Below are 21,901 nucleotides of genomic sequence, written 5' to 3'. Positions count from 1 at the left end.
CATGTTATGAATGAGAAAAATTTCCGTTTTTGTTAACTACCTACCCATTCCAACTCAGTATTTCTTCCTTAGATTATTATTTTTACATTGCTATAGCTTATGACATTTGAACGTTTGTCCTACATTTAAAATTATTCGATGCTAATCATTAATCTTTTAACTTTGTTTTCAATTCATCTCTTGATTCAATAGTTCATAAAATAGTTACCTCCCTTTTCCACATTCCCCACCAAGGACTGACTTATGGAAAATAAGCCATGGCTTTTGTTTAAAAATATATGTCAACTGAAATTATACTTAAACTATAGCTTGCCTGGACGTAAGTCTTGGATCATATATTTTTTTTGTCTATTGACTTTGTATAATTTTTTTCCATGTCTCCTAGAATGTAAAAGCCTGAGGCCAGCCTCTTTTATAGGAGGTTTGATTTTTTTTCCCCCCACTTTAACCTAACAATAAAAGTCTTTATGGGAATTCCCTGGCGATCCAGTGGTTAGGACTCAGCACTCTCACTGCCAGGGCCAGGGTTCAATCCCTGGTCGGGGAATTAAGATCCCATAAGCCACGTGGTGTGGCCAAAAATTTTAAAAATTAAAAAAAAAAAAGTCTCTATATTTAAATACTAGAAACCATTCTAGAATTTCAATTCGTCTTTTATTGTGGGAAACTCTTCCTTAGTATCTTGAATTTTTTTTTCTACTTCATTTATTCTATTGTATTCTTCAGGGGTACCAATTATTGGTATGCTAGATTTACTGTCTTCCATATCTGTCTCCGTCTCTAGTCTTTATTTTTACTTTCTCCATTTTGGATTGCTCAAATTTCTCAAGCTCACCTCCATTATCATCAGCTATAGTGTATATGTGCTGCTTTGAAAGTGACCTTCATTTTTACAATGACTATATTTTCCTCTTTTATTTCATACCCTGGTTCCATGAGCTCACTCTTATATCTTATTTATTTCTTGAGCTTTTGTATCTCATCTTTAAACTCCTGTTTCAGAGGAGCCATGTCTCACCCCCAACTCTGCACACCACCTCCCAGCATAAGGAACTATTTATTCATAATTTTCACTTTCTCTGTTCTTTCTGAAAATGATCAACTCCAACACTCTTCCCTTAAGGCTTGACTCAATGTTGGATTAGTCTCCCCAACTCACAGTGGCCCACATGGCATAGATTAGGGGATGATAATTTAGGCTTTATTTCTCTTCAGTTGACCAGATCAGCAGCTATATGCTGCATGCTTCCAGTTTCTCCTCTACTCTCAACTTCTTGCAAAAATAGTACGACTCTACGGTTTGTTATTCAACCCCACCTCTCCTGACACTCAGGGAGCACAATGTATATACCAACTTTGACATTCCTAGTAGGGGGATCACTAGTTTCGTCCTCATGGTGTGTCACCTACTTGGGAGGAAGCTGCTCCCCCCACTTTGCCTGAGTTCTACAGAGGAAATCATCCTCTCCTTGCATCCTCTCTTGCCCTGGTTCCATTCCCACTGCACTTAAATAGCACTAATTCATATATTCTGATTATAAGGTTTTTTTAGCTATCAAAGATTGAGTTTTTCTTCTGTTTCTCATTCTCCTTATTCTTTTCAGTTGGTTTAGAGAACAGAGATGTCAGTATTCTGACATCATTAACCAGAAGTATCTTTTAAAATTCTGTACAGTAAAATGTACCAAAATAAAATCAAAATCATAAAACAAATTATCTAATTTTTACAACAAACATATTCCTTATGTTATTTTCTGTTTATTTTAAAGAATCAACATGTTATTAAAGAAGTTACTAAACTTGATTCATTTTCACTATGTCAGATCCATGTGATTCTAGCTTTAATGACAAGTATTTATTTATTAAACACTGATGGCAAGTCCATCATTTTTGGAGAAGCTATAGAGGATACTAATAGTAAAAGACATAATTTTTTCCCTGAAAAGATTATAATCTATGCAATGAGATGCACTCAAAAGAAAGGAAGTGAATAACTGGAGGACTTCACCCAGAGCTCTGAGCACCCAGGCGCCTCTGGTCTCACTAAGCCCAAGGACAGGTCCTCTGTCCAGAGCAATGGATGTCTTCCTCTTTGTGCCCCCTCCTCCGGCCAGCCCTAGCCTCAGAACACAGCTCAGTTGTCACCACATGCAGATTCCCAAAGGCTGAGTTAGTTACATGCTCCTCTGAGGTACTCTGTGCATTTCCCTGTTTTAACCCTTATCACATTCTACTTTAATTGCCTGTTCTTCCGTTGTCTTCCCTCTTAGGAAATAAGCTCCTAGAGGGATAAACAGTTTTCTGTTCATTATATCCCAGAGCTTAGCATAGTATCCAGAAGTTAATAGCTGCTCAATAAGTACATGCTGCCTACATAAATAGCTTCTGTGTAGTACCTCAATTCTAGGTTGTCTACCCAAAACAGGTTACTAGATTCACCCACCAATCATCAAGTAATTTTAAAAAAATCACTAAGTTGGTATTTCAGACAGTCTACACAATAATTTCTAATAGTCATAGCCATATACCAAGAGAAAGTATAATTTAGAAGCTTTAAATTTTTTGAATATTGCAGTGCATCTGAGGTAACACCAAACGTTTCATCAAATAGATTTACATAACTTGCTACCCAATGTCTATTTGGCAAATAATGTTTTTTAAAACAATGTAAGAATGAATTAAAATCTACCTATTCAACTTCCTCCTAACTCTAAGAATTCATTAATCTATCCAACTGCCCTCTTTCAGCATTTGCCACAAGGTGCCAAAGCTCTTGCTAACGATCTCTATGCCATTACAAATAGATGTTTAATTGCAACATCTTATAAACAACTTCTCTTCAACCTTAGTTTTTTTTACATCTACCTGTGATTATTTTTTTCTATTAATATTTCTTTGATTTTTAACGTTTTAAAGTCCTACTAAAAGCCAACCTTCCATCTCCTTTTTGAACAATCACCTACCTGTTCTCCATTTTCAAATCCCTCTTTTAAAAGGCCAATTCAGGGACTTCGCTGGTGGTGCAGTGATCAAGAATCGGCCTGCCAATGCAGGGGACACAGGTTCGATCCCTGGTCCAGGAAGATCCCACATGCCGCGGAGCAACTAAGCCCGTGTCCCACAACTACTGAGCCTGTGCTCTGGAGCCCGAGCGCCACAACTACTAAAGCCCGCACGCCCTAGAGCAACTACTGAGCCCGAGTGCCTAGAGCCTGTGCTCGGCAACAAGGGAAGCCACCGCAGTGAGAAGCCTGTGCACAACAAAGAGTATCGCTGCTCGGCGCAACTAGAGAAAGCTTGCGCATAGCAACAAAGACCCAATGCAGCCAAAAATAAATTAATAAAAAAAATTTTTAAAGCCCAATTTAATCTTTATACTTATATTTTCAATTCCCTAATGTATTCAAACTCACTTTATATACCATAAAAGGAAAGAATGTTGGGGGACAATGGCCCTCTGCTTTGAAATCTAACTTCCTTCTTAATGGGTATTATTTAGTATCAAAACCACTTTGTCTATAGGGACTTCCCTGGCAGTCCAGTGGTTAAGACTCTGCACTCCCAATGCAGGGGGCACTGGTTCGACCCCTGGCCGGAGAACTAAGATCCTGCATGTTGCACGGCACGGCCAAAAAAAAAAAAAAAATCACTTTGTCTATAAACTGGAAACAACTATTCATCTGGTCTTCTCTACATTAACAGGTTTTTCCTTTTAAATTAAAGAAGAAATCATCACAAAAGCGCTAAGGTAGATCTCAGGGGAAGAAAAAATAACTATATATTTTTCATCTTTTACATCTAGCCTTCCACCACTGAAGTTCTTTACCCCTACTTCACCAAAGGTGAAGTTCACATGGCCTTCACTCATTGACATTCATTGTAAGATAAAATAAGAGAGGAAACATATAATGTATAAAGTCCACATGATCTTGGTCAAATGTTTTATAGACCCTAATATTTAAATACAATCCCAATGACTAATCCATTTAGAACTATACCTAAGCTCTACCTTTTAATACACAATGAATATCACTAAAAAAAAAATCCTAACCAGACTAAATTTATCACAGGTATAGTACATACTATATTCAGCTGTGGAAATAGCTTCTTTAGAATTAGAATACAAACAGATCTATGCTCCCTTAAAGAACAGAATTAAGGTAATTAAGCACTTAAAAGCAGCAGTAGAATATACACCCTTATTAATTATTACCAAAAATAACTATTACTGAGAATAGACTCACAGAAAGAATATTTTCACAGCAAACATATCCATATACTGAAATTCAAGAGAAGGAAATACGGGTAGGTGTAAAAAAAAAAAAAATCCTCCTTGATATTACATGCTGAGTTTAATGAAAAATAAATTCCTTTCCATAGTTTCTTTCTTCTTGCAAATACGGAGGAATAAGACATTAGCAGGGAGAAAAGTAAGAAAGGTAAGCTTTTAACAAAAGCAACCTACAGCCCTTTCGGTCTTCCAACAGCAACCATAAACCAATTTGCAAAACTTTGAACATTATTCTCTTTGGGACTGCTACTGTATCACCTCCATGTGGAATCTCTGCATGTCATTACTGTTCTTTTGAGTCTCGAGTTTCAGAAGCACGTTCATTTCACTGCCACAGCATTTTCCCCTAATTGCCATCTGTAATTTTATATTCTACCCCCTTTTTAGAGTCTGGACCTACAACATACCTTACAATTTTTTCTAATCCAACATGAACCTAAATTCTCAGAATGTTAGTTTTCTAATATATTTAATACAAACGAAAAGAAGTTTTACTTATCCCAGATCATATAAAGTCTTAAAAAGCGTGTCCCCCCTACTTTAAGCTTTTTTTGAAATGAATTTTAATTCAACTTCATGGAGCATAAAAATGTGATACTAAACAGATTATTATTATTATTGATTTTTTAAAAAACCAGCAATATCCCACATATCAATTTGAAAAGTAGTAAAATTAGACTCAGAAATGATAAAAATCTATCAACTGATGTGATTCAAAGAGAAAGATCGTGAGAAAAAACTGCCTATCACCCCAAAATATAAACAATATTCAACATAAAGTTCAAACTAGAATATTTAAAAATAAATTGCTTATTGAATGTCTATTATGTGCCAAACACTGTGCTCAAACAGCACTGTACAAATAAGTTTGCATTGTGAATTTTAATTAAAATGGCCTTTAGGCTAGTCGAGTTCTTTACCTAATTTATTAGAAAGGTAAGGCTAGCTCATGCAGCAGTTGAGAGCACTTACTGGCTTTAGTGGGTATCAGAGATGGTGCTTCAATCTGGCTCTGCTAATTACTGGGTGTTTGACCTTGGGCAAGTTATTTAGGTTTCAGTTTTCTCAGTTGTAAAGAAAGGATTACAATAGTATGTACCTCATCCAGTCACTTAGGAGAATTAAATTAGGTATTTCATGTGCATGGTACCTAGCACATACTAATCACTTAATGCTAAGTACTATTAGAAACAGTAAGTAGTAGTTTATTGGTATTATTTTACTCAAAGATCTGCAGGGCTGAAATGCAGTCTCCAGCTGCTGCTGGTTTTCTGAATGGTACAACGTAATTCTCGGTTAAGTCAGGCCCTCCCACCTTCTTGAGGCTAGGGTAACAGAATCCACTGAGAACTGTTTTCTATAATCCATATTAAAAATCTAATATTAAAAGTATCTTCTCCATTCTACAGAACATCTATATTCCTGGTGTTCTGGTGTTCTTAGGATGACAATACTAGCAGAATGAGCAGTGTTTCATTGGGTTACAGCATTTATTAGCTCCGGTTAACAATCCTTTACAACAAATGCTTTCTGAGTTTCTATCCATGCCACAGTCACTCTCAATTGTTACAGAAACCCTATACTGCAGGACAAGACGAAAGAAAAATCAAGCTGTAGTTCTAGTCCTCAAAGTTCTTTTGTTCTAAGAATCTGAAACCAATGGCCTCTTTGTTGCTAAATTCCAGGTACACCTTTCCATCCTTATCTCACTTGACCTCTCTGCTGGCACCTGACACTTTCTCTTTCTTGAAAACTCTCTTTCTGGCCGCTCAGTTAAAGCTTCTCTTGAACCCACACTTAAATGTCAATGTTCCCCAAGATTCTCTTAATCTTGTTTTATAGGGATCCAAGATGAAATGCCTACATGGGCCACAGGGGTGGGCCATGGCCAGACTTTGGCAAACTTTGCTTATCTAAAGGCAGCAGACTCAAACCAGTTCCAACAAGTTGTTGCGATTAAAACACACGGGCGAGCGTGGGGCGAGCGTGGACCCAAGGTTTCCAGATCTTCCAATTTTTCAAAGAAGACAAAAATCCAAATTTTCCCACAAAATCTTTTCCATGTCAGCAGCTCATTTAAACTGTTGAAATACAAGATGCGTGACCTTGAGCAAGTTATTTTACAAATCTGTTTCCTCATCTATAAAGTGTCAGTGATAAAGTCACACACAAACAAAGAGTGAATGTCAAACAAAACATTTTTACAGGCTTTCATTTTAATGTCTGCTCTACATCTACCCCAAGACTAGACTATCCCAGGTTTCAAGCAAATGTATAAAACTGTGAATATGCATAAATGCATTTTACTGGAGAAGGGGCCAGAAAGTTCATCAGATTCCCAAAAAAGACTAAGAACCACTGACTAAACCAAATTTTTCTAATTCTACAACTTCAGCTGTTACCTATACGAGGATGGTTCCCAAATCTACATCCGGTCAACCTATGAAGACCACTTTTACCTCCGTAACAGCCTCTCCACTGACCTCTCCATCTCCACTGCCACCTCGTGAGTCCAAACCTTCAATCTCTTCTCAGCAGCTGTCTCACTTGCCCTCCTTTGTTCCACTTTTTGTACGATTCAAATCTTCTAAAATGCAAATAATTTATTTAGCCAAAGGCCTACATAAATGTAAAATGAATCCAAATCCCTTGGCCTAAGTACAAACTCCTTAGGACCTGGTCAGGCTGACCACTCCCTCTCCCATTATAGATTCCTACTCCCCCAATTCCTACAATTTGCAATACAGAATACTCCTTTGTCCTTAGGCATTTATTAGTACTTGCAGGTCCCACCTCCTGGAATGCCTTTCTAACTCCTCCCATTCGCTCAGGGCAGAAATCCCCCCCTGGAAAATGCTAACTGCTTGCCCCTAGGCCAGAATAAGTAGGTTTCCTTCCTGCAGGCTAAACTATCCCTCACCATTCAAAGATGTAAATGTCAGCTTTATTTTTCTTCTGCACTAGACTGAAAACTCCTCAAGGGCAGACAATGTGTCTTTTTATTACAAGGCCCAGGGCTACCACTAAAGAAGCTAATCTGTTAAATGAATGAAACAGCACTGGCTTCAGCAAATCCTACCATCACCTCAGATAAACATCCTACCCTCCCAAGGTGAGCCTACCAAGCCACAGACTACTCAGCCCTTCAAAGCCACGCAACACACACAGCTGCAGGCAGATAACTTCAAGAGTTTAAAAGGAGCTAGAAGTAAACCCACCTTCTTTGCCCACTGGTGTACTTACCACTCCTTTACATTTACCAACTCACAGAGTTCAACGACAGAGACTAGGCTAACATCAAGCTACTGAAACTTTCTGTGAATATACTGCTGATTTTTTACTGGCACAAAAATATTTATTTGCCCCATGAAAGTAATTATTATATTGTATCTGTACTCAAATACTTATTAGTATTAATATATGCTGAGTCAAGCACTCATTCACGTTGAAAAATTCGCATCGAGAATATTAAAAAATCTTTAAAGGAAAATATTGTATAAAGGTCACACACCAGGCACCACTCTAAAGGCTTTATGTGCAATTCCTCATTTAATCATCACAGCAACCCTATGAAAAAGGTGTTATTATCACCCCCTTTCACAGATGAATAAACTGAGACTTAATGAGAGTAAGTAATTTATCCAAGTTACATAGGTAGGATTCAAAGCCAATTTGTCTCCACAGCCCAAGCTTTTAAGCAATACAAAACTATACAACATTGTTAAATGGAAGATCCTGAAATTATGCGGTACGTACATACAACCACAAAATAGGGAAAAACACACACACACAACAAAATGTTAACAATGGTTATCTCCTGAATGGGATGAATATGAGCAAATATTACCTTTAGTCAGAAAAAAAGCAAACAAACAAGAGAAATAGTACAGACGGTGCTAATAGAAAAGTAGAGTGGGCTAGGGGAATTAAGAGCCAAGCACATGGGCTATCTCATCTAATCTTTACATCATTACATCAAAAAAAAGTTATTTCCATTTTATAGATAAAGACTGAGGAACCTGCCCAGTGGAAGAACTGGGATCAGAACCCAAGGCCCAGCCCAAATACGGCTGACTGCAGGATACTATGCTACAAATAAAATGCAACCAAAAAGCTGTCTTAAAACCAAGTCACATTCTGGGAGAGAATCAGAACCAAGTAGTCTGGCATCTTAAGTGCAAGGAGGGGAAAAAAGAAAGACCTAAGGTTTTCATTTTAAGCTGATCAAAAGTAACTCTGCAAGTGTCCCCAAAAAGCCAGGACCAGCCATTACAGTTGGGGTTCTGGAACAATCTCATACCTAAAGGAAGTGGGGAGGAGACTCCACTGCTGTTTGTTTTGCAAAGCACAGAGTCACATTAGCATAAGTTAAATGGACTTGGATGGGACACCATTGTATATGCAGTGGAGTATCTCCTTTGGGGACAATTTGCTGCCTCCACCCCAGTCTCACCAATTCATCCATTGTTTACAAGTTACCAGGTGTGTGTGGGGAGACACGGAGTGCTACCCGTCTCAGAATATTGCTGTTAACTGTATTCACATACAAATACCTCTCATTATCAATAACTACTGTTCCAAAGCTGGATAGTGAGAGCTACTAACGCTGGGGAAACATTTCAGGTAAGAATGAATGGATCAGCAATTTTTTTTGAAATGACATGTTTAATTTTGGGTGCTCTGACTTGGAAATTTTTAAAGCCATCTAAACTATAATTTCATTTCTCTAAAAATAGTACTAACATTACTCACTGAGAAAAATGGTTGGGGTAGGGTATACAAATTTCCTTACACAATCTTGGAGGAAAGAAAACTATTACTTCAGACTTATAAATGAAAATTAAACATCTGTTTTTGAAACTAAATATTCAATAGTGAAAAAGTATATTACCTTAGCAACTTAAAATTCATTCAATATTTGCCTTGAAAGTCTTTTCTTAGTTTCAAATACAATGTATTTGAAACACACCATTCCTTTAAAAATAAAGTAGCCCATGGGGTGATTAGTTTAGGAAAGATGTGGAGGCCGGGGGAGTTCAAAACTTTTGGGATTTGTTCATATACAGATTTTGAAAGTCTGGGAATATGACGCCAACAATATACCTTAAAAATATCAAATTATGAGGCAAAGAGAATTTTTAAACCTTAAAATGTCCTAAGAGACTCATAGACTGATTTCTTCCATCCAATATGCTCCAAAAATAAGGACAAGCTATAACAGAAGTAATAATTTTGGGTACACAGTATACGAAAACATCGAAATCAATAAGCAATTTCAATTAATCAATAAAGTTAAACAACCATTAAATGTAATTTGCATTTTTGTAAGAAATCCATACAATCTCAAATATCAAGCCTTTCTTAAGTAAAATACTAAATGGCTGGATGGCTGTCATTGTGGAGAAACAGAAGTTTTATTTTAGGCAGACAAAAGGAAAAGAAGACACACTTAGTAAGAATCACAGAAGGAATCTCACTTCCACGCCTAACTGAAGTCAGCGCTGACCAAGTCCTGGGTTACCCCTTGCCCTCTGCAAGTACCACCTTGTCCCTGGGTAACAGTGCTATGGGGGGTGGGGGGGGTTGAGCGGTCAGAATGTGGAACACCTCTGCCAGCCACCTCCAGCCTGCTACCAGGCAGGACACACATACCTACACACAACCTCCTGTCCTAGGTCTGCTAAAAAAAAAGCTGGGAAGAAAAGAGCGAATGAAAGAGGAAAAAATCACCTCTCCAAACATGCCCACGCCGGGGGCTGGGAGTGGGGGGCAGGGCACATTAACATTTCGACTTCCACACTAAAGAACACCAGGAGGTTAAGTGTAGCCACAGGAAACATCCCATCCCCGAAAACCAGGAAATCTAGATTTGGAAATCTAAGTTTTCGATTTTTTTTTTTTTTTAACTTTCAAAACTCACGGCACCAAAATATAGCTAAAATTGGATCCGTTTAAACATAGAAAAAAAAAAAAACAACCCATACCCAAACCACACCGTGTCAGCTATGTTCAGGTCCCCGAGGACTCTTCCACAGACCCTTTTGAGTTGTGGCAATAACAAGTTTCCCTAAAATGCCCATTTTTCTATTTCTAGGGTCGAACCTAAGAGTATCACAGAAATCCAAATAGTTGTTATCAGAATAAATAAACGACTGATCCTTAAACTGCAGACTTTGTTTCAAGAGCTGCCCTGCCCACCTCCACTCCCTCCTCATTCTTAATGCTTCCCAGCAGGGTCCGTCCTGAGAACCTGGGTCTCCCTCTTGGGTCCCGTCCCCGCGCTTGTTTTCCCGGACATTGACCAAATAGGACAGGAAACTCCTCCATCTGGGGGCTGCTCGAGACATCCAGCCCCCTCGCACTGACAGGCTCCTCACCGCTCCCTACCTCTTTCCCTCAGCAAGGCTGTCCAGAAAAGGGGGCTCGAGACCCAAAGGAGCCCGGGATGGGAGGAGGGTGGGTGCTCAATCTGAACCTAACACCCCTGGTTTCCGGGGTGAGGGCTAAAAAAGCGATTAGGAAAGCCTGCCCCGTAGAAATACCACCTGAATTTACCTCCTCCCTTCCCACTGCAACAAGCCCAGTCACTAACTAATAAGCTAAGACAAATCCCTGGAAAACTTTTGCAAACGGGCCGAGAGGGCCCTCTCCCCAGCCGGGGGGCTCCCGGGGAAGGGGCTGGAGTCTACAGCCCTGGAAGGGCTCGCCGGGGAGCGGGCGAGGGGTGCAGGGGCGGAGTACCTTCCACGGACAGGAACTGGCAAAGAGTTTCAAAATAGCCGAGTGCTCTCCCCCACGCCCTCGGGGGTCGCGAGCGCTAGGACCGGGGCTCCCCGAAAGGAGACCAGCCCCCAATTCGGGCCTAAAAGGAAACTTTCCGGGCCGCGGCTGCACCTGACTCCTCACCACCCCTCCACCCCACCCCACGCCCGCCAGGCCGCCCGCCCCGCCCCGGCCTGGCCGCCCGGAGCGCAGAGGAGGGGGAGAAATAAATTCAACTATTACCGGAATCGGGGGTGGGGGGCGTCGGCGAGAGACCGGGGGAGGGGGCGGCTGGGCGCCCATTCCCCGCTCCTAGGCCCTGACGCCCCGGTCCCGGGCCTGCCGCCCCGCGGGGGAGCCTTCCGGGGCCCCGCGCAAGATTCGGCCCAGCAGCGCCGCCGTCCCGCCCGGAGGCCCCGGGGGACCCGAAGGGGCGCGGGAGGCCCAGGGTGCGGGGGCAGGGCGCGGCTGCCTCGGCGCCCGCCGGCCCGAGGCCTAACCGGCGCCCCCCCCCACCCCACCCCGGCCCGCGCAGGCCGCGCCGCTCGCCCCGCTCCGGCCCCGGCTGCACCCCCGCCCGGCGGCCCGCCGTCGTCAACCGTGGGCGCCCCCCAGGCCCCCGAGTCCCCAGCCCCCGCCACCCCGGCGCCGGCCCCTCTCACCCTTTCATTCTCTGCCCGGGGCCTGGCGCGGGCCGGCGAATCCCCGGCCTCACGTAAGCGCGCTCGCCGCCCGCCCTGCCTGCGCGGCCCAGCCCGCCGCCCTACGGGAGCCCGGGGATGTGGGCCGGGCCTGGGGCCGCCTCTGCTTACCTTTCAGCTGGTTTTTTTTTTTTCTCCTTCCCCCCTTTTCCCTCGGCTGGTCTGACAGATCAGAGTGAGAGGCGCTGGCAATGGACTAGGAAGCTCGGCCGCCGCTGCTACTGCTCCCCCCTGGGCTCCGGCGAGAGCCTTTCCCTGTCAAGCAAGAGGGGTGAGGATCATATTTTTATTTTGGAAACTAAAAAGTGCTCCCAGGGTCGGTGATTATTAAGGGGAAATCCCTGAATATACTCTCCAGCCAAGAAGGCAGGGCTGCCGGAGCTGCACAAGAAGAGGCAGCAGCCTCCTACAGCACCACTACAGGCACTGCGAGGACATAACACCAGAGAGCCGCTCCTCTGCCCTCCGAAACGACAACTTTCCTACCATCTTGGAGGCAGAGGAAAGGGGGGCCGGGGGGAAAAGTGCACCCGCTCCCGATAAAGTACAAATTTCGACTTCTCATCTCTGGAAAAAAGTCCACACCGGCCGTCTACACCGGCGCCTGGGGGAAAAAGCGGGGAAGAAACTGGGGGTGCTTGAGAAACGTTTGCATTTGCACCAGGGGGAAAAATGTTTCTGCATCTTCTGATGGCAAGAAATCTTTACAAGACACAGGTTTTCCGGTGATTATTGTTTTCTGTTTTCTGTTTAATTTTTTCCATGTTCGTGAGAGTGGTGTTTGAATTTTTTTTCAGGCAAATAATTTTTTTTTCCGTTACAGATCTAAGTTCTGGGTCTGGTGGTCAGTTTATAAATTTGGACTTCAAGAGACTTCCTAGCCACTTTACTTGTCTACTTATTTATACGTTTTTGTATTGATATACAGAGAGATTTATATGTTTCCTTATAGATAAAAATTTGTGTTATATAGTCCCCTCCAAACTGAGATTGCTGGAAGACAGTTGTAAAGGGATGTCTTTTGTCTCCTTTTCTCAAAGCAATGTAAATAAAACGTATTGATTGTCCAGAAGGGTAAGATACAGTTGTTTATTTTTCACAGTGCAAATTAAGGCAGAGATCACTGGGGGCATAAATACAACATAAGTATAACTGACCACCTTTATAGAAATAATCCTAATGCTGTTATGGTCCGCCCATGAAGAAATGTTACTGTACCACTGAAAACAGATTTTAAAGACAGCTTTAGATTTTCTCTGAGTACAATTGCTTATTTAGAAGTATGTACAGGCATTTAATTTTTATTTTAATTTAGATCCTTTAAGGTTTAGATCTTTGGTGCGTTACACATGTTGCTGTCCACTTTCTGTGTCACAGAATTGAGAAATGTGTCTATTGTTGTTAGAGTTGAAATGTTCAGAATTTCTAATGTGCTGCCAAACTGTGTGAAGTGCTTTTAATATACTGCAATGGATGTCATGAATCTACTTTTTTCCAATAAGCAAAGCTTAGTAGATAGATGGGAACAAAGTCACACAGTGCAGAGCTAACACAGAGGTGAGGGAGAGAAGGGTGCTGCCCACTTGCAACAATTCCCATAGAACTCTTACTGGAGAAGAACAAATTGCAGAGAGATTTTGCTGTTTTTATGAAGAAAAAGAAGAATACTAGAAAATGAACAAAAGGTCTTTTTGTATGTTCTACAGGGAATGATGAATCTTGTACGAAGAGTTATTTTTCTGACGCAGGTTGGCTGACATAGTGGGAATGAAGTTGCAATAGTAGTGCCTTGCATCAGTAGAATATTTTTAATTGGGGTATAGTTACTTTACATTGTTGTGTTTCTGCTGTACAGTGAAGTGAATCAGCTATGTGTATACATATATCCCCTCTTTTTTGGCTTTCCTTCCCATTTAGGTCACCACAGAGCATTGAGTAGAGTTCCCTGTGCTATACAGCAGGTTCTCATTAGTTATCTATTTTATACATATTAGTGTATATATGTCAATCCCAATCTCCCAGTTCATCCCACCCACCCCCCCCCCTTACCCCTTTGGTGTCCATACGTTTGTTCTCTATGTCTTTGTCTCTATTTCTGCCTTGCAAACAGGTTCGTCTGTACCATTTTTCTAGATTCCACATGTATGCGTTAATATACGATATTTGTTTTCCTCTTTCGACTTACTTCACTCTGTATGACAGTCTCTAGGTCCATCCAGGTCTCTACAAATGACCCAATTTAGTTCCTTTTTATGGCTGAGTAATATTCCATTGTATGTATATACTACATCTTCTTTATCCATTCATCTGTCAATGGACTCAGTAGAATATTTAATTTGTTTCATTTAAAATTTATTACAAAGCATTTAGAAATAACTGATGACTCACTTTAAAGTGTTTATTTTTTGAGCTTCCAAATTTAGAAATTCCCATAATGTTAAAATGAGTTCAGATATTGCATGTAACAGATATTTATTATTTTCATGCTGACCCCCATCTTTATCATCTATATTTGAATACAGTACCTGAATAGTCTTGGTTTTCTTTTGCAGTTTTTTTCCCTTACTCTTTGCTAGAAAAATCTAAAGTAATTAAAGTAAAATTAACTGATTCTTATCATCTCAGAAACCTCAGTTATGAAGTTGTGTTCTATTTACAGTTGTTTTTTTAATGTTTGGAAATCAAACACTTCGGTCATAACAAGGAAATCCGTTCCCTTAATGAAGAAATCTAGTGGACTTGAAAAACGTGTTTTTGAGCAACTTGTTTCTTATATGTGACATGACATGACTCTGTAGATCTGCTTTGAATTTTTCGAGAAATTAAGATGTGTTTGCTTTAAGCTGACTGGACCCTTTTATGCAATCCCTCTTGTGACCAACAAGCTTGTTTGCGTGATGTCCATCTGGGATAGGGATATGGCGCATAATCTTAGCATTTCAATGTCTTTCTCTTTATAAAGCTTGACTTGTACAGGGCTGTGATCCATGATGTTTATCCACCAGCTGAGCTAAATAGCCCAGACTTGGGGAATTAACAGCCCCAACAAGAAGAAATCCTGCTATGTTTGTAACATTGGTGAATTTGATTGGTCAGTGTTTATTTTGGTTGATAATTGAACTCATTTCAGGTGTTATTATCTCTAATTCCTAGAAACTACAGGTGCTGACAAAACTACTGACATAATTAACCTTAAATAAACATATTTTGCCCAATAAAATTCCCAATACTGTACTCAAATTTGGCTAACATTGAGCCCCTAATACATCTTGGTAACCTTGCTGGACACTTTTATGTATGTGCTCTGGTTTAATTCCCCCAAGGGCTCCAAAAAGTATTTTTCTTTCCCTTCTCCCCTCCTCCTCCTCCTTTCCACTTCTTTCTTCTTTTAAATACAGTTGGGATAATCGTCTTCAATTTCAAGGAATGTAGACGTTCTTGGCCCTAAGGCTTTCAATAAGACTCCAAATCCTTTCGCTCTATAGTTTTTGAGGTGCCTTCCACAGCTCTATACGCTATATCTGGAAATGCTAAGTTTCTGCCATTTACTCTTTGCCAAAAACAAACTGAGTAGCCAGCAGCTGGAGCCCCTTCATTCACTAGTGGCAACCAGCGGCTTATTTCACCTTCATGAAGTCTAGTACCTAAGTCTATCCATTGTTTTGAGACAAATATATATTTGTCAATTGAAATGCACTGTGTTTAAGAGAGATTTCCTTCCTGGTCCTGAAAGTGAACAGTACATGTAATGCACTAGCATAATTAGAAATCTTACCTATGTTGTAAAGTTATGGTAGTTTCTAAAAGATCTAGTCAGTGGATGAAGTGACCTGGAGCCATGAATGCCAGAGTTTTACCTATGTGATACTTAGAGCAGTAGTGTCTTTTATTTATTCTGTTATTATGCCTTAATTTCACAAGTAGCTTGATTTGGCCTTTAGTTGAAATAGGAGATACTTGCCTTAATATTTTTACTATTATAAACTTTAATTGATCTGCCTTTTGGTATTAATGATTTTAATTTTGTAAAAATTAACCACCTTATTGTGAACACTATGGTGAAGAAAATGCCACCTAGGGAATTCCCTGGTGGTCCACTGGTTAGGACTCCGCACTCTCACTGTCAAGGGCCCAGGTTCAATCCCTGCTCCGGGAACTAAGATCCCACAAGCCACGGGGTGTGGCCAAAAGAAAAGAAAAGAAAATACAACCTATATTCTTAAAAGAGCTCATTCACAGATTGTGTGGATTTAAAGTGAAAGATTTATGCATGTTTATTATATTAGATGTTTTTAAGCAATAAAGCCATGCCTTTATTGGCGAATGTTTTGCTGACAGAATCACCAAGTGTTTAAAAAGACACTGACAGCAGACATGGTTGTACAAATTTAGTGGGGGGGTTTGGGAGAGTAGGGGTGTGATTATAAACCTTCCCTAATCACAGAAATGTTTTTTCTAACATTTCTAAAGGCAAACTGAAGTCGTACCAAGAGGTCCCTAGTAGTTTGAAAACTTCCAAGGAGGTGAAAAGAAGTGTGTGTACAGAGCCTAAAAGTTTTCAAAAATCATACTATTATGATGGCCATAAGTGTAAATTTTTTTCACTTTAAGCATTTCTGTTTTGGAAACATTTGTTGGTAATGTTTCTATCTAAAACAAAGATTTTAGTTGTATTGTGGGTACTGTGCCCCGAAGAAAATGTTTCTGAGACAAGCATTGTATTTGGGAGACATCCACATCATAGCTTTAGGTTATTCGAATATGACATTTCTATAATATAGATGCAGCTATAGTCAAAACACACATGATCAGGTAATCTCCAAGTTCTGACACCTACCCAGGGGCACTGAGACCTGGGGACTACTACCTAATGCCAAGCCAGAAACCAAGAAAGTCTTTTTTTTTTTTTTAATCCCCATAAGGGACAAAAGATATCCTCCAAAAACCAGATGGTCACTGGCAACAGCAGGGGCAAGACATGTCCCTGGTGCCATTTCACTGCCTTCTCGTCATGCTGCAGGCAGAGGATGTGCCATCGCCTTGGCCATAGCATTCTTGGGCCGTTTTATTGACTCCTTACCTTACACTGAGGAAAACACCTCTCCAACTGAAGTCGTTTTCTAAGTAATGGTTAGTAAAAACACCCCAAAGCAGTATTAAAGATTGGATTTGGGCAGAATTATAAGTGTTAGTCAACTTTTTCTATAATTCATAATGAGAAAACTGTGTCCCAGAGGTGGTGGTTAGCTAAAACATTGCAGTAAGAAGAGAAATCCATAGAGTCCTGGGAATAATAGGCAGAGATCAGCATAAAGGTGACTGTTCATTTCTGCTACATTCCTGGTTAAGCAAGCTTTGTAGACCTGCTGGGAACTTAACCACTATTTCCATGGGAAAATAAATCCCAGGTTCCAAATAACTAATTCACAGCGATATTCTGGAACACAGCCCATTAATAAGTTTGGACTTCCTGTACTATAATAACTTTGCCATATATTTGTTACAGGCTGCCAGAATTCAATAGTAAGGGTGGGGAAAAGGGGGAAATCCTCTCATTCAGTTAAAGTAAGGAATAACTATTTAACACAATTTAAGCAGCTTGATTTAAATTCAGGTAAGGAAGATTATCAAAGATATAATATGGTGAGGCCAATTGCAGTACACCAGGAAGAGGAAAAGACCTCAGTCAAAAATAAAAATTGTACTGTTTACCTTAACTGTACACACTGGTGGTTCTGTTTTATACATACCTGGGTGCTGTATGGTCTTACAGTAGGTATTTGCATTTTGTGTTATTCTTAAGGAAAACCAGAAGGAGAAAGAAATGAGGGCACAGAAGTAGATAAGATTCTACTAAAAATTACCCAACCTAGCCTCCTCCTATTAGGCTGATGCTGCTTTTGCCCCGCAGAGCAAGCCACGGCCATTCTCGTCGTGATGCCTCTGTTGTTCTCAGCTCGGCCAGGTAAATCCCACTCTGCTCTGAGGACTGGAAAATCTTGTTCCTGAAGCCTTCTGGTGCCAACCTGAGTGTACAGCGACCTTATTCTTCCTTTAATGCCTTGAGTTGTTTTCTAGGATTTCTCTTTTCCCCACATGCGTTCCTTTGGTGCAGGAGGAGCTCTAATGGTTTAAGAGCTTAATCTCCAGGCCAGGCCATCTGGTTTAGAAACTTGGCTCTACCATTTTCCTTGGTAGTGTGACCCTGGGCAAGCTACTTAACCTCTAAGGAATAAGAACAGTACCTACCTCATTGCATTGTTTGAGGATTACAGGGCATAGTGCACGTAAGGCGCGAGGCGGGTCTTAGTGCCGTGTGAAGGTCAGCTGCTCTCTCTGGTTGCTTGCCAGTAAACACCTTACAGGCAGCACATCCCAAGGTCAGGGAGTACTGCTTTGTTTGTGTTGTGTTTTGTTTTTAAACACTACCAAGACAGTGGCCTTAGCAGCACTAGTCACAAGTTGAATTAACTCAATACAGAAAAAGAAGACTATGATTATGCCATACCAAATACCTACAAAAACAATCCATTATTTTTTTTTTCCAGATATTTTTGAATACCCAGATAGTTGACAGTCAGTAGCAAAGATTTTTAAGTTTAGCTGAGATTTGGGTGTCCTTCAGACTCAATCAAGGTCTTAAAGAATATAAAATGAGGACTTCCCTGGTGGCGCAGTGGTTAAGAATCCGCCTGCCAATGCAGGGGACACGGGTTCGAGCCCTGGTCCAGGAAGATACCACATGCCAAGGAGCAACTAAGCCTGTGCGCTGCAACTACTGAGCTTGCGCTCTAGAGCCTGCGAGGCACAACTACTGAGCCGTGTGCCACAACTACAGAAGCCCACACGCCTAGAGCCTGTGCTCCGCAACAAGAGAAGCCACCACAATGAGAAGCCCACGCACTGCAACGAAGAGTAGCCCCTGCTCACAGCAACTAGAGAAAAGCCTGTGTGCAACAACGAAGACCCAACGCAGCCAAAAATAAAATGTAAATAAATACATTAATTAAAAAAAATATATATATATAAAATGAGATACAGGAAGAGTACATACAGAACATATAGCAAGAGAAATATTGTGACCAGTTAATGCCTCTTCATTAGCCGTTCTAAAGAGAGAGATGCATTTAAATTTCAATATGAGATATTGGAGAAGACGTTTCTGACAACAAGGCATAAAAAGGTTTACGAAATATCTTCAAAGCAAGTCATCCTGGGACTTCCCTGGTGGTGCGGTGGTTAAGAATCCGCCTGCCAATGCAGGGGACACGGGTTTGAGCCCTGGTCCGGGAAGATCCCACGTGCCGCAGAGCAACTAAGCCTGTGCGCCACAACTACTGAGCCTGCGCTCTAGAGCCCGTGAGCCACAACTACTGAGCCCATGTGCCACAACTACTGAAGCCCACACGCCTAGAGCTGTGCTCCGCAACAAAGAAAAGCCACTGCAAGGAGAAGCCCACACACCGAAACAAAGAGTAGCCCCTGCTCACCACAACTAGAGAAAGCCCATGTGCATCAAGACCCAATGCAGCCATAAATAAAAAAATACATAATTTTTTTTAAAAAAAAGTCATCCCACAAAGGGAATAGTAGGTGTTTGACACATTTAATGTTTCCAGTGAACTGTTTGATAGGGCAGGTACTAGTTTATTGTTTTAAAATGCACAGTGTTAAGGAGTAGACAAAGTGTGGGGTTTAGATCAGAAAACCATGTGTGAATTCCAGAGGTAATATTTATTTACTAACCGTACAAACTAAGGCAGTTTCCCGAGACCCTCAAACCTCAGTGCCCTCATTCTCAACACAATTGCTTGAATAAGATGATTTATAGAACCATATGTAGTATACTATATGACATATATCAGCCACTCCACAACTGTCCATTTCCATTTTTTGTTGCTGAATTCATAGAAAGTGCCTAGAATTAAGGCAGGACTTTAATTAGAAAACTATAAAAAGGGGTCTTGCTCTAGAAGCAATTTCTCAAGTACTGAAGAACAAATATCAAATTAATTAGAACCCTATTTACTACTTTTTTGCATGATTTGTGTGAGATTTCTCTTTTTGGTTAGTTACTAGTGCTCTTGAGAAAATGATTAATTATTTTTAAAAAATATGATCAAACTGTATGTTTTCACAGTAAGAACAGGCTCAGCCAACACAAAACCACAAGCGTTTATTCACTCAGCCATGTGCCAGACAGCTATGCATTTCCCTGGCACTTGGCTCTAACAGAGAATGATTATGGGGTCTTCTTATTCAGGGTACGGGGTGATACAGTGGTGAGAGACCCCATCTCAACTCTGTGGCATAGAGTCTTTACAAGAGGGAACTTAAGAAATCAGTTTGGCAGCTTATGACCTACTAAAAAGAATAGAGTGAGATAGAATAGAAAATATCCAAAGTCATCACAGTCGAAGTATTATTTCACAAAAAATTTCAGTTATAGATACATATATATATATTTTTACGGTGGGTTAAGGACAAAAAGTTGAAGAGATACTGCTATATCTTATGAGGCTGACGTTCGTAGCATCCTGCAGTGGTTTAGTGAGCAAGACAGGCGGTCCCTATCCTCATTGGCTTTACAGTCTAGGTACAGGATAAGGGTCTGAATTGCCCTGGTTGAACACTATAGGGAAGGTGAGGCCTGAGAGGAACTTGGAGACCACTGCGCTTAAAAATATTTTAAGTTTTTTTTTTTCCGACTCCTGGCCAAGCTGGACACATCTGTGGTAAATCTGCTGGCTGATGAGAACATTTGACCCTGGATAGGTTATCTCATCAAAATACAGCTTGTCCATGCAGTTTAGCTTGCCGTACCTCAAAGATACGAAGGAGCGGTTGTATGGTCAGAAGAATGAAAGAGAACCTGGAAACACTGGGTCTTCTTTGCTGGTAAAAATAAACTGAACAGGCTTGTGATTCAAGTCAATGAAGGAAGTAGATCAGCTGAACATTAAATTGTTTACCTACAAGTCAAAGATAACTTGCATCTCCAATGAAGTATTTATGACTAAAAGGAAGTATTTTTTCACACAGCAGGTTCTGACCATATAGAACTTAATTCAAAAGATAGAATTTGTTGCAAAGGTTAACTTTCTAACAGTTGAAAGTAGGACACTCAACCCGAGTTGGCTAACCTTCTCAGTTAGCAGGGTATTTATTGAGTGCTCAATGGGCATGGTACTCGGTTAGGCTCTGCAGGGAAGTAAAAGAAAATATAACACACAGTTGTGCACAGGGAGTTTACGATCTACTTGCAAGGTAAATGACATCTGGGAAGCCCTTGGAGAACAATCAAGGGCTCAGTAGGGAACAAAATGGGCAGAGTAAGAGAAGCCTGCCTTGGGTTACTGTGGGAGATCCGGCCCTGACTCAGTAGCCGAGGGACCCCTGGCTGCTCTCAGAACTCTGCGCCTCTCCCACTCCTAAAACCAATGAGAGTACGTGTATAGATTCAAGAAGATCTGTGGACGTCTCTAGCACAGTCCTGGCACATAGGAAATACTGGATCAGTGTTTGTTGAATTTAAATGGAGAGAATTTTTATTTACCTGGACAGAGAAAATGGCATTTGGTAAACCAGGAGTGAGCATGTCTCAACAGAAGGTGTGTGAGGAAAAATGGAGGAAAAGACAGCAGTAGGGTAGGGCCCAGTTAAGAGGACTTTGAGAGCCAAGCTGAAAAGTTCAAACAGATGTTAACAGGCAAGATCTTCTGGACTTCTCTGGTGGTCCAGTAGTTAAGACTCCACTCTCCCAATGCAGGGGGCCCGGGTTTGATCCCTGGTCAGGGAACTGGATCCCACATGCTGCAACTAATTTCCCGCATGCCGCAACTAAAGATCCCGCATGCTGCAACTAAAAAAGATCCCGCGTGCCGCAACTAAGACCCAGTGCAGCCAAACAAATAAATAAATGTTTTTTTTAAAAAAAGATCTGCTATTTAATTATTCAAGGAGTACCTATGAATCATTTATAGTGTGCTAGGCACTGTGGTTAGGATATTAGGGAAACAGCAGTCCCTGCCCTCAAGTGTCTTACGTCTGGCAAGAAAGGAGAGAATTATTGTTTGGGGGATGTTTTATTTTTATACAGATCCTACTTTTAAAAATATAAACTGTGAAGGCTAGGGGGTTTTTTGTT

General features: G+C 41.0%; 1 protein-coding gene across 3 annotated transcripts in view; it reads right to left on the bottom strand.

Moving 5' to 3' along the window:
• INO80D (INO80 complex subunit D) overlaps positions 1–21,564 on the bottom strand; it is a 71,107-nt gene extending 49,543 nt beyond the window's left edge. The window contains exon 1 of one of the 3 annotated variants that reach the window (XM_082397050.1): positions 11,033–21,564. Coding sequence is in view for 1 of the 3 variants with exons in the window: in XM_082397051.1 (XP_082253177.1) it covers positions 11,716–11,723 (8 nt within the window). In the remaining 2 variants the exon portion in view is untranslated. The remainder of the gene's footprint in view (positions 1–11,032) is intronic. The other 2 variants (XM_082397051.1, XM_082397054.1) reach the window with 2 other exon arrangements.
• Between the last annotated feature and the right edge of the window lie 337 nt (positions 21,565–21,901).

Source organism: Balaenoptera borealis, assembly GCF_965194805.1.
Source record: "Balaenoptera borealis genome assembly, chromosome: 6".
Taxonomy (NCBI): Eukaryota; Metazoa; Chordata; class Mammalia; order Artiodactyla; family Balaenopteridae; genus Balaenoptera; species Balaenoptera borealis.
Note: the sequence above shows the minus strand (reverse complement) of the source record. Positions and strands in the feature narration are given on the sequence as shown.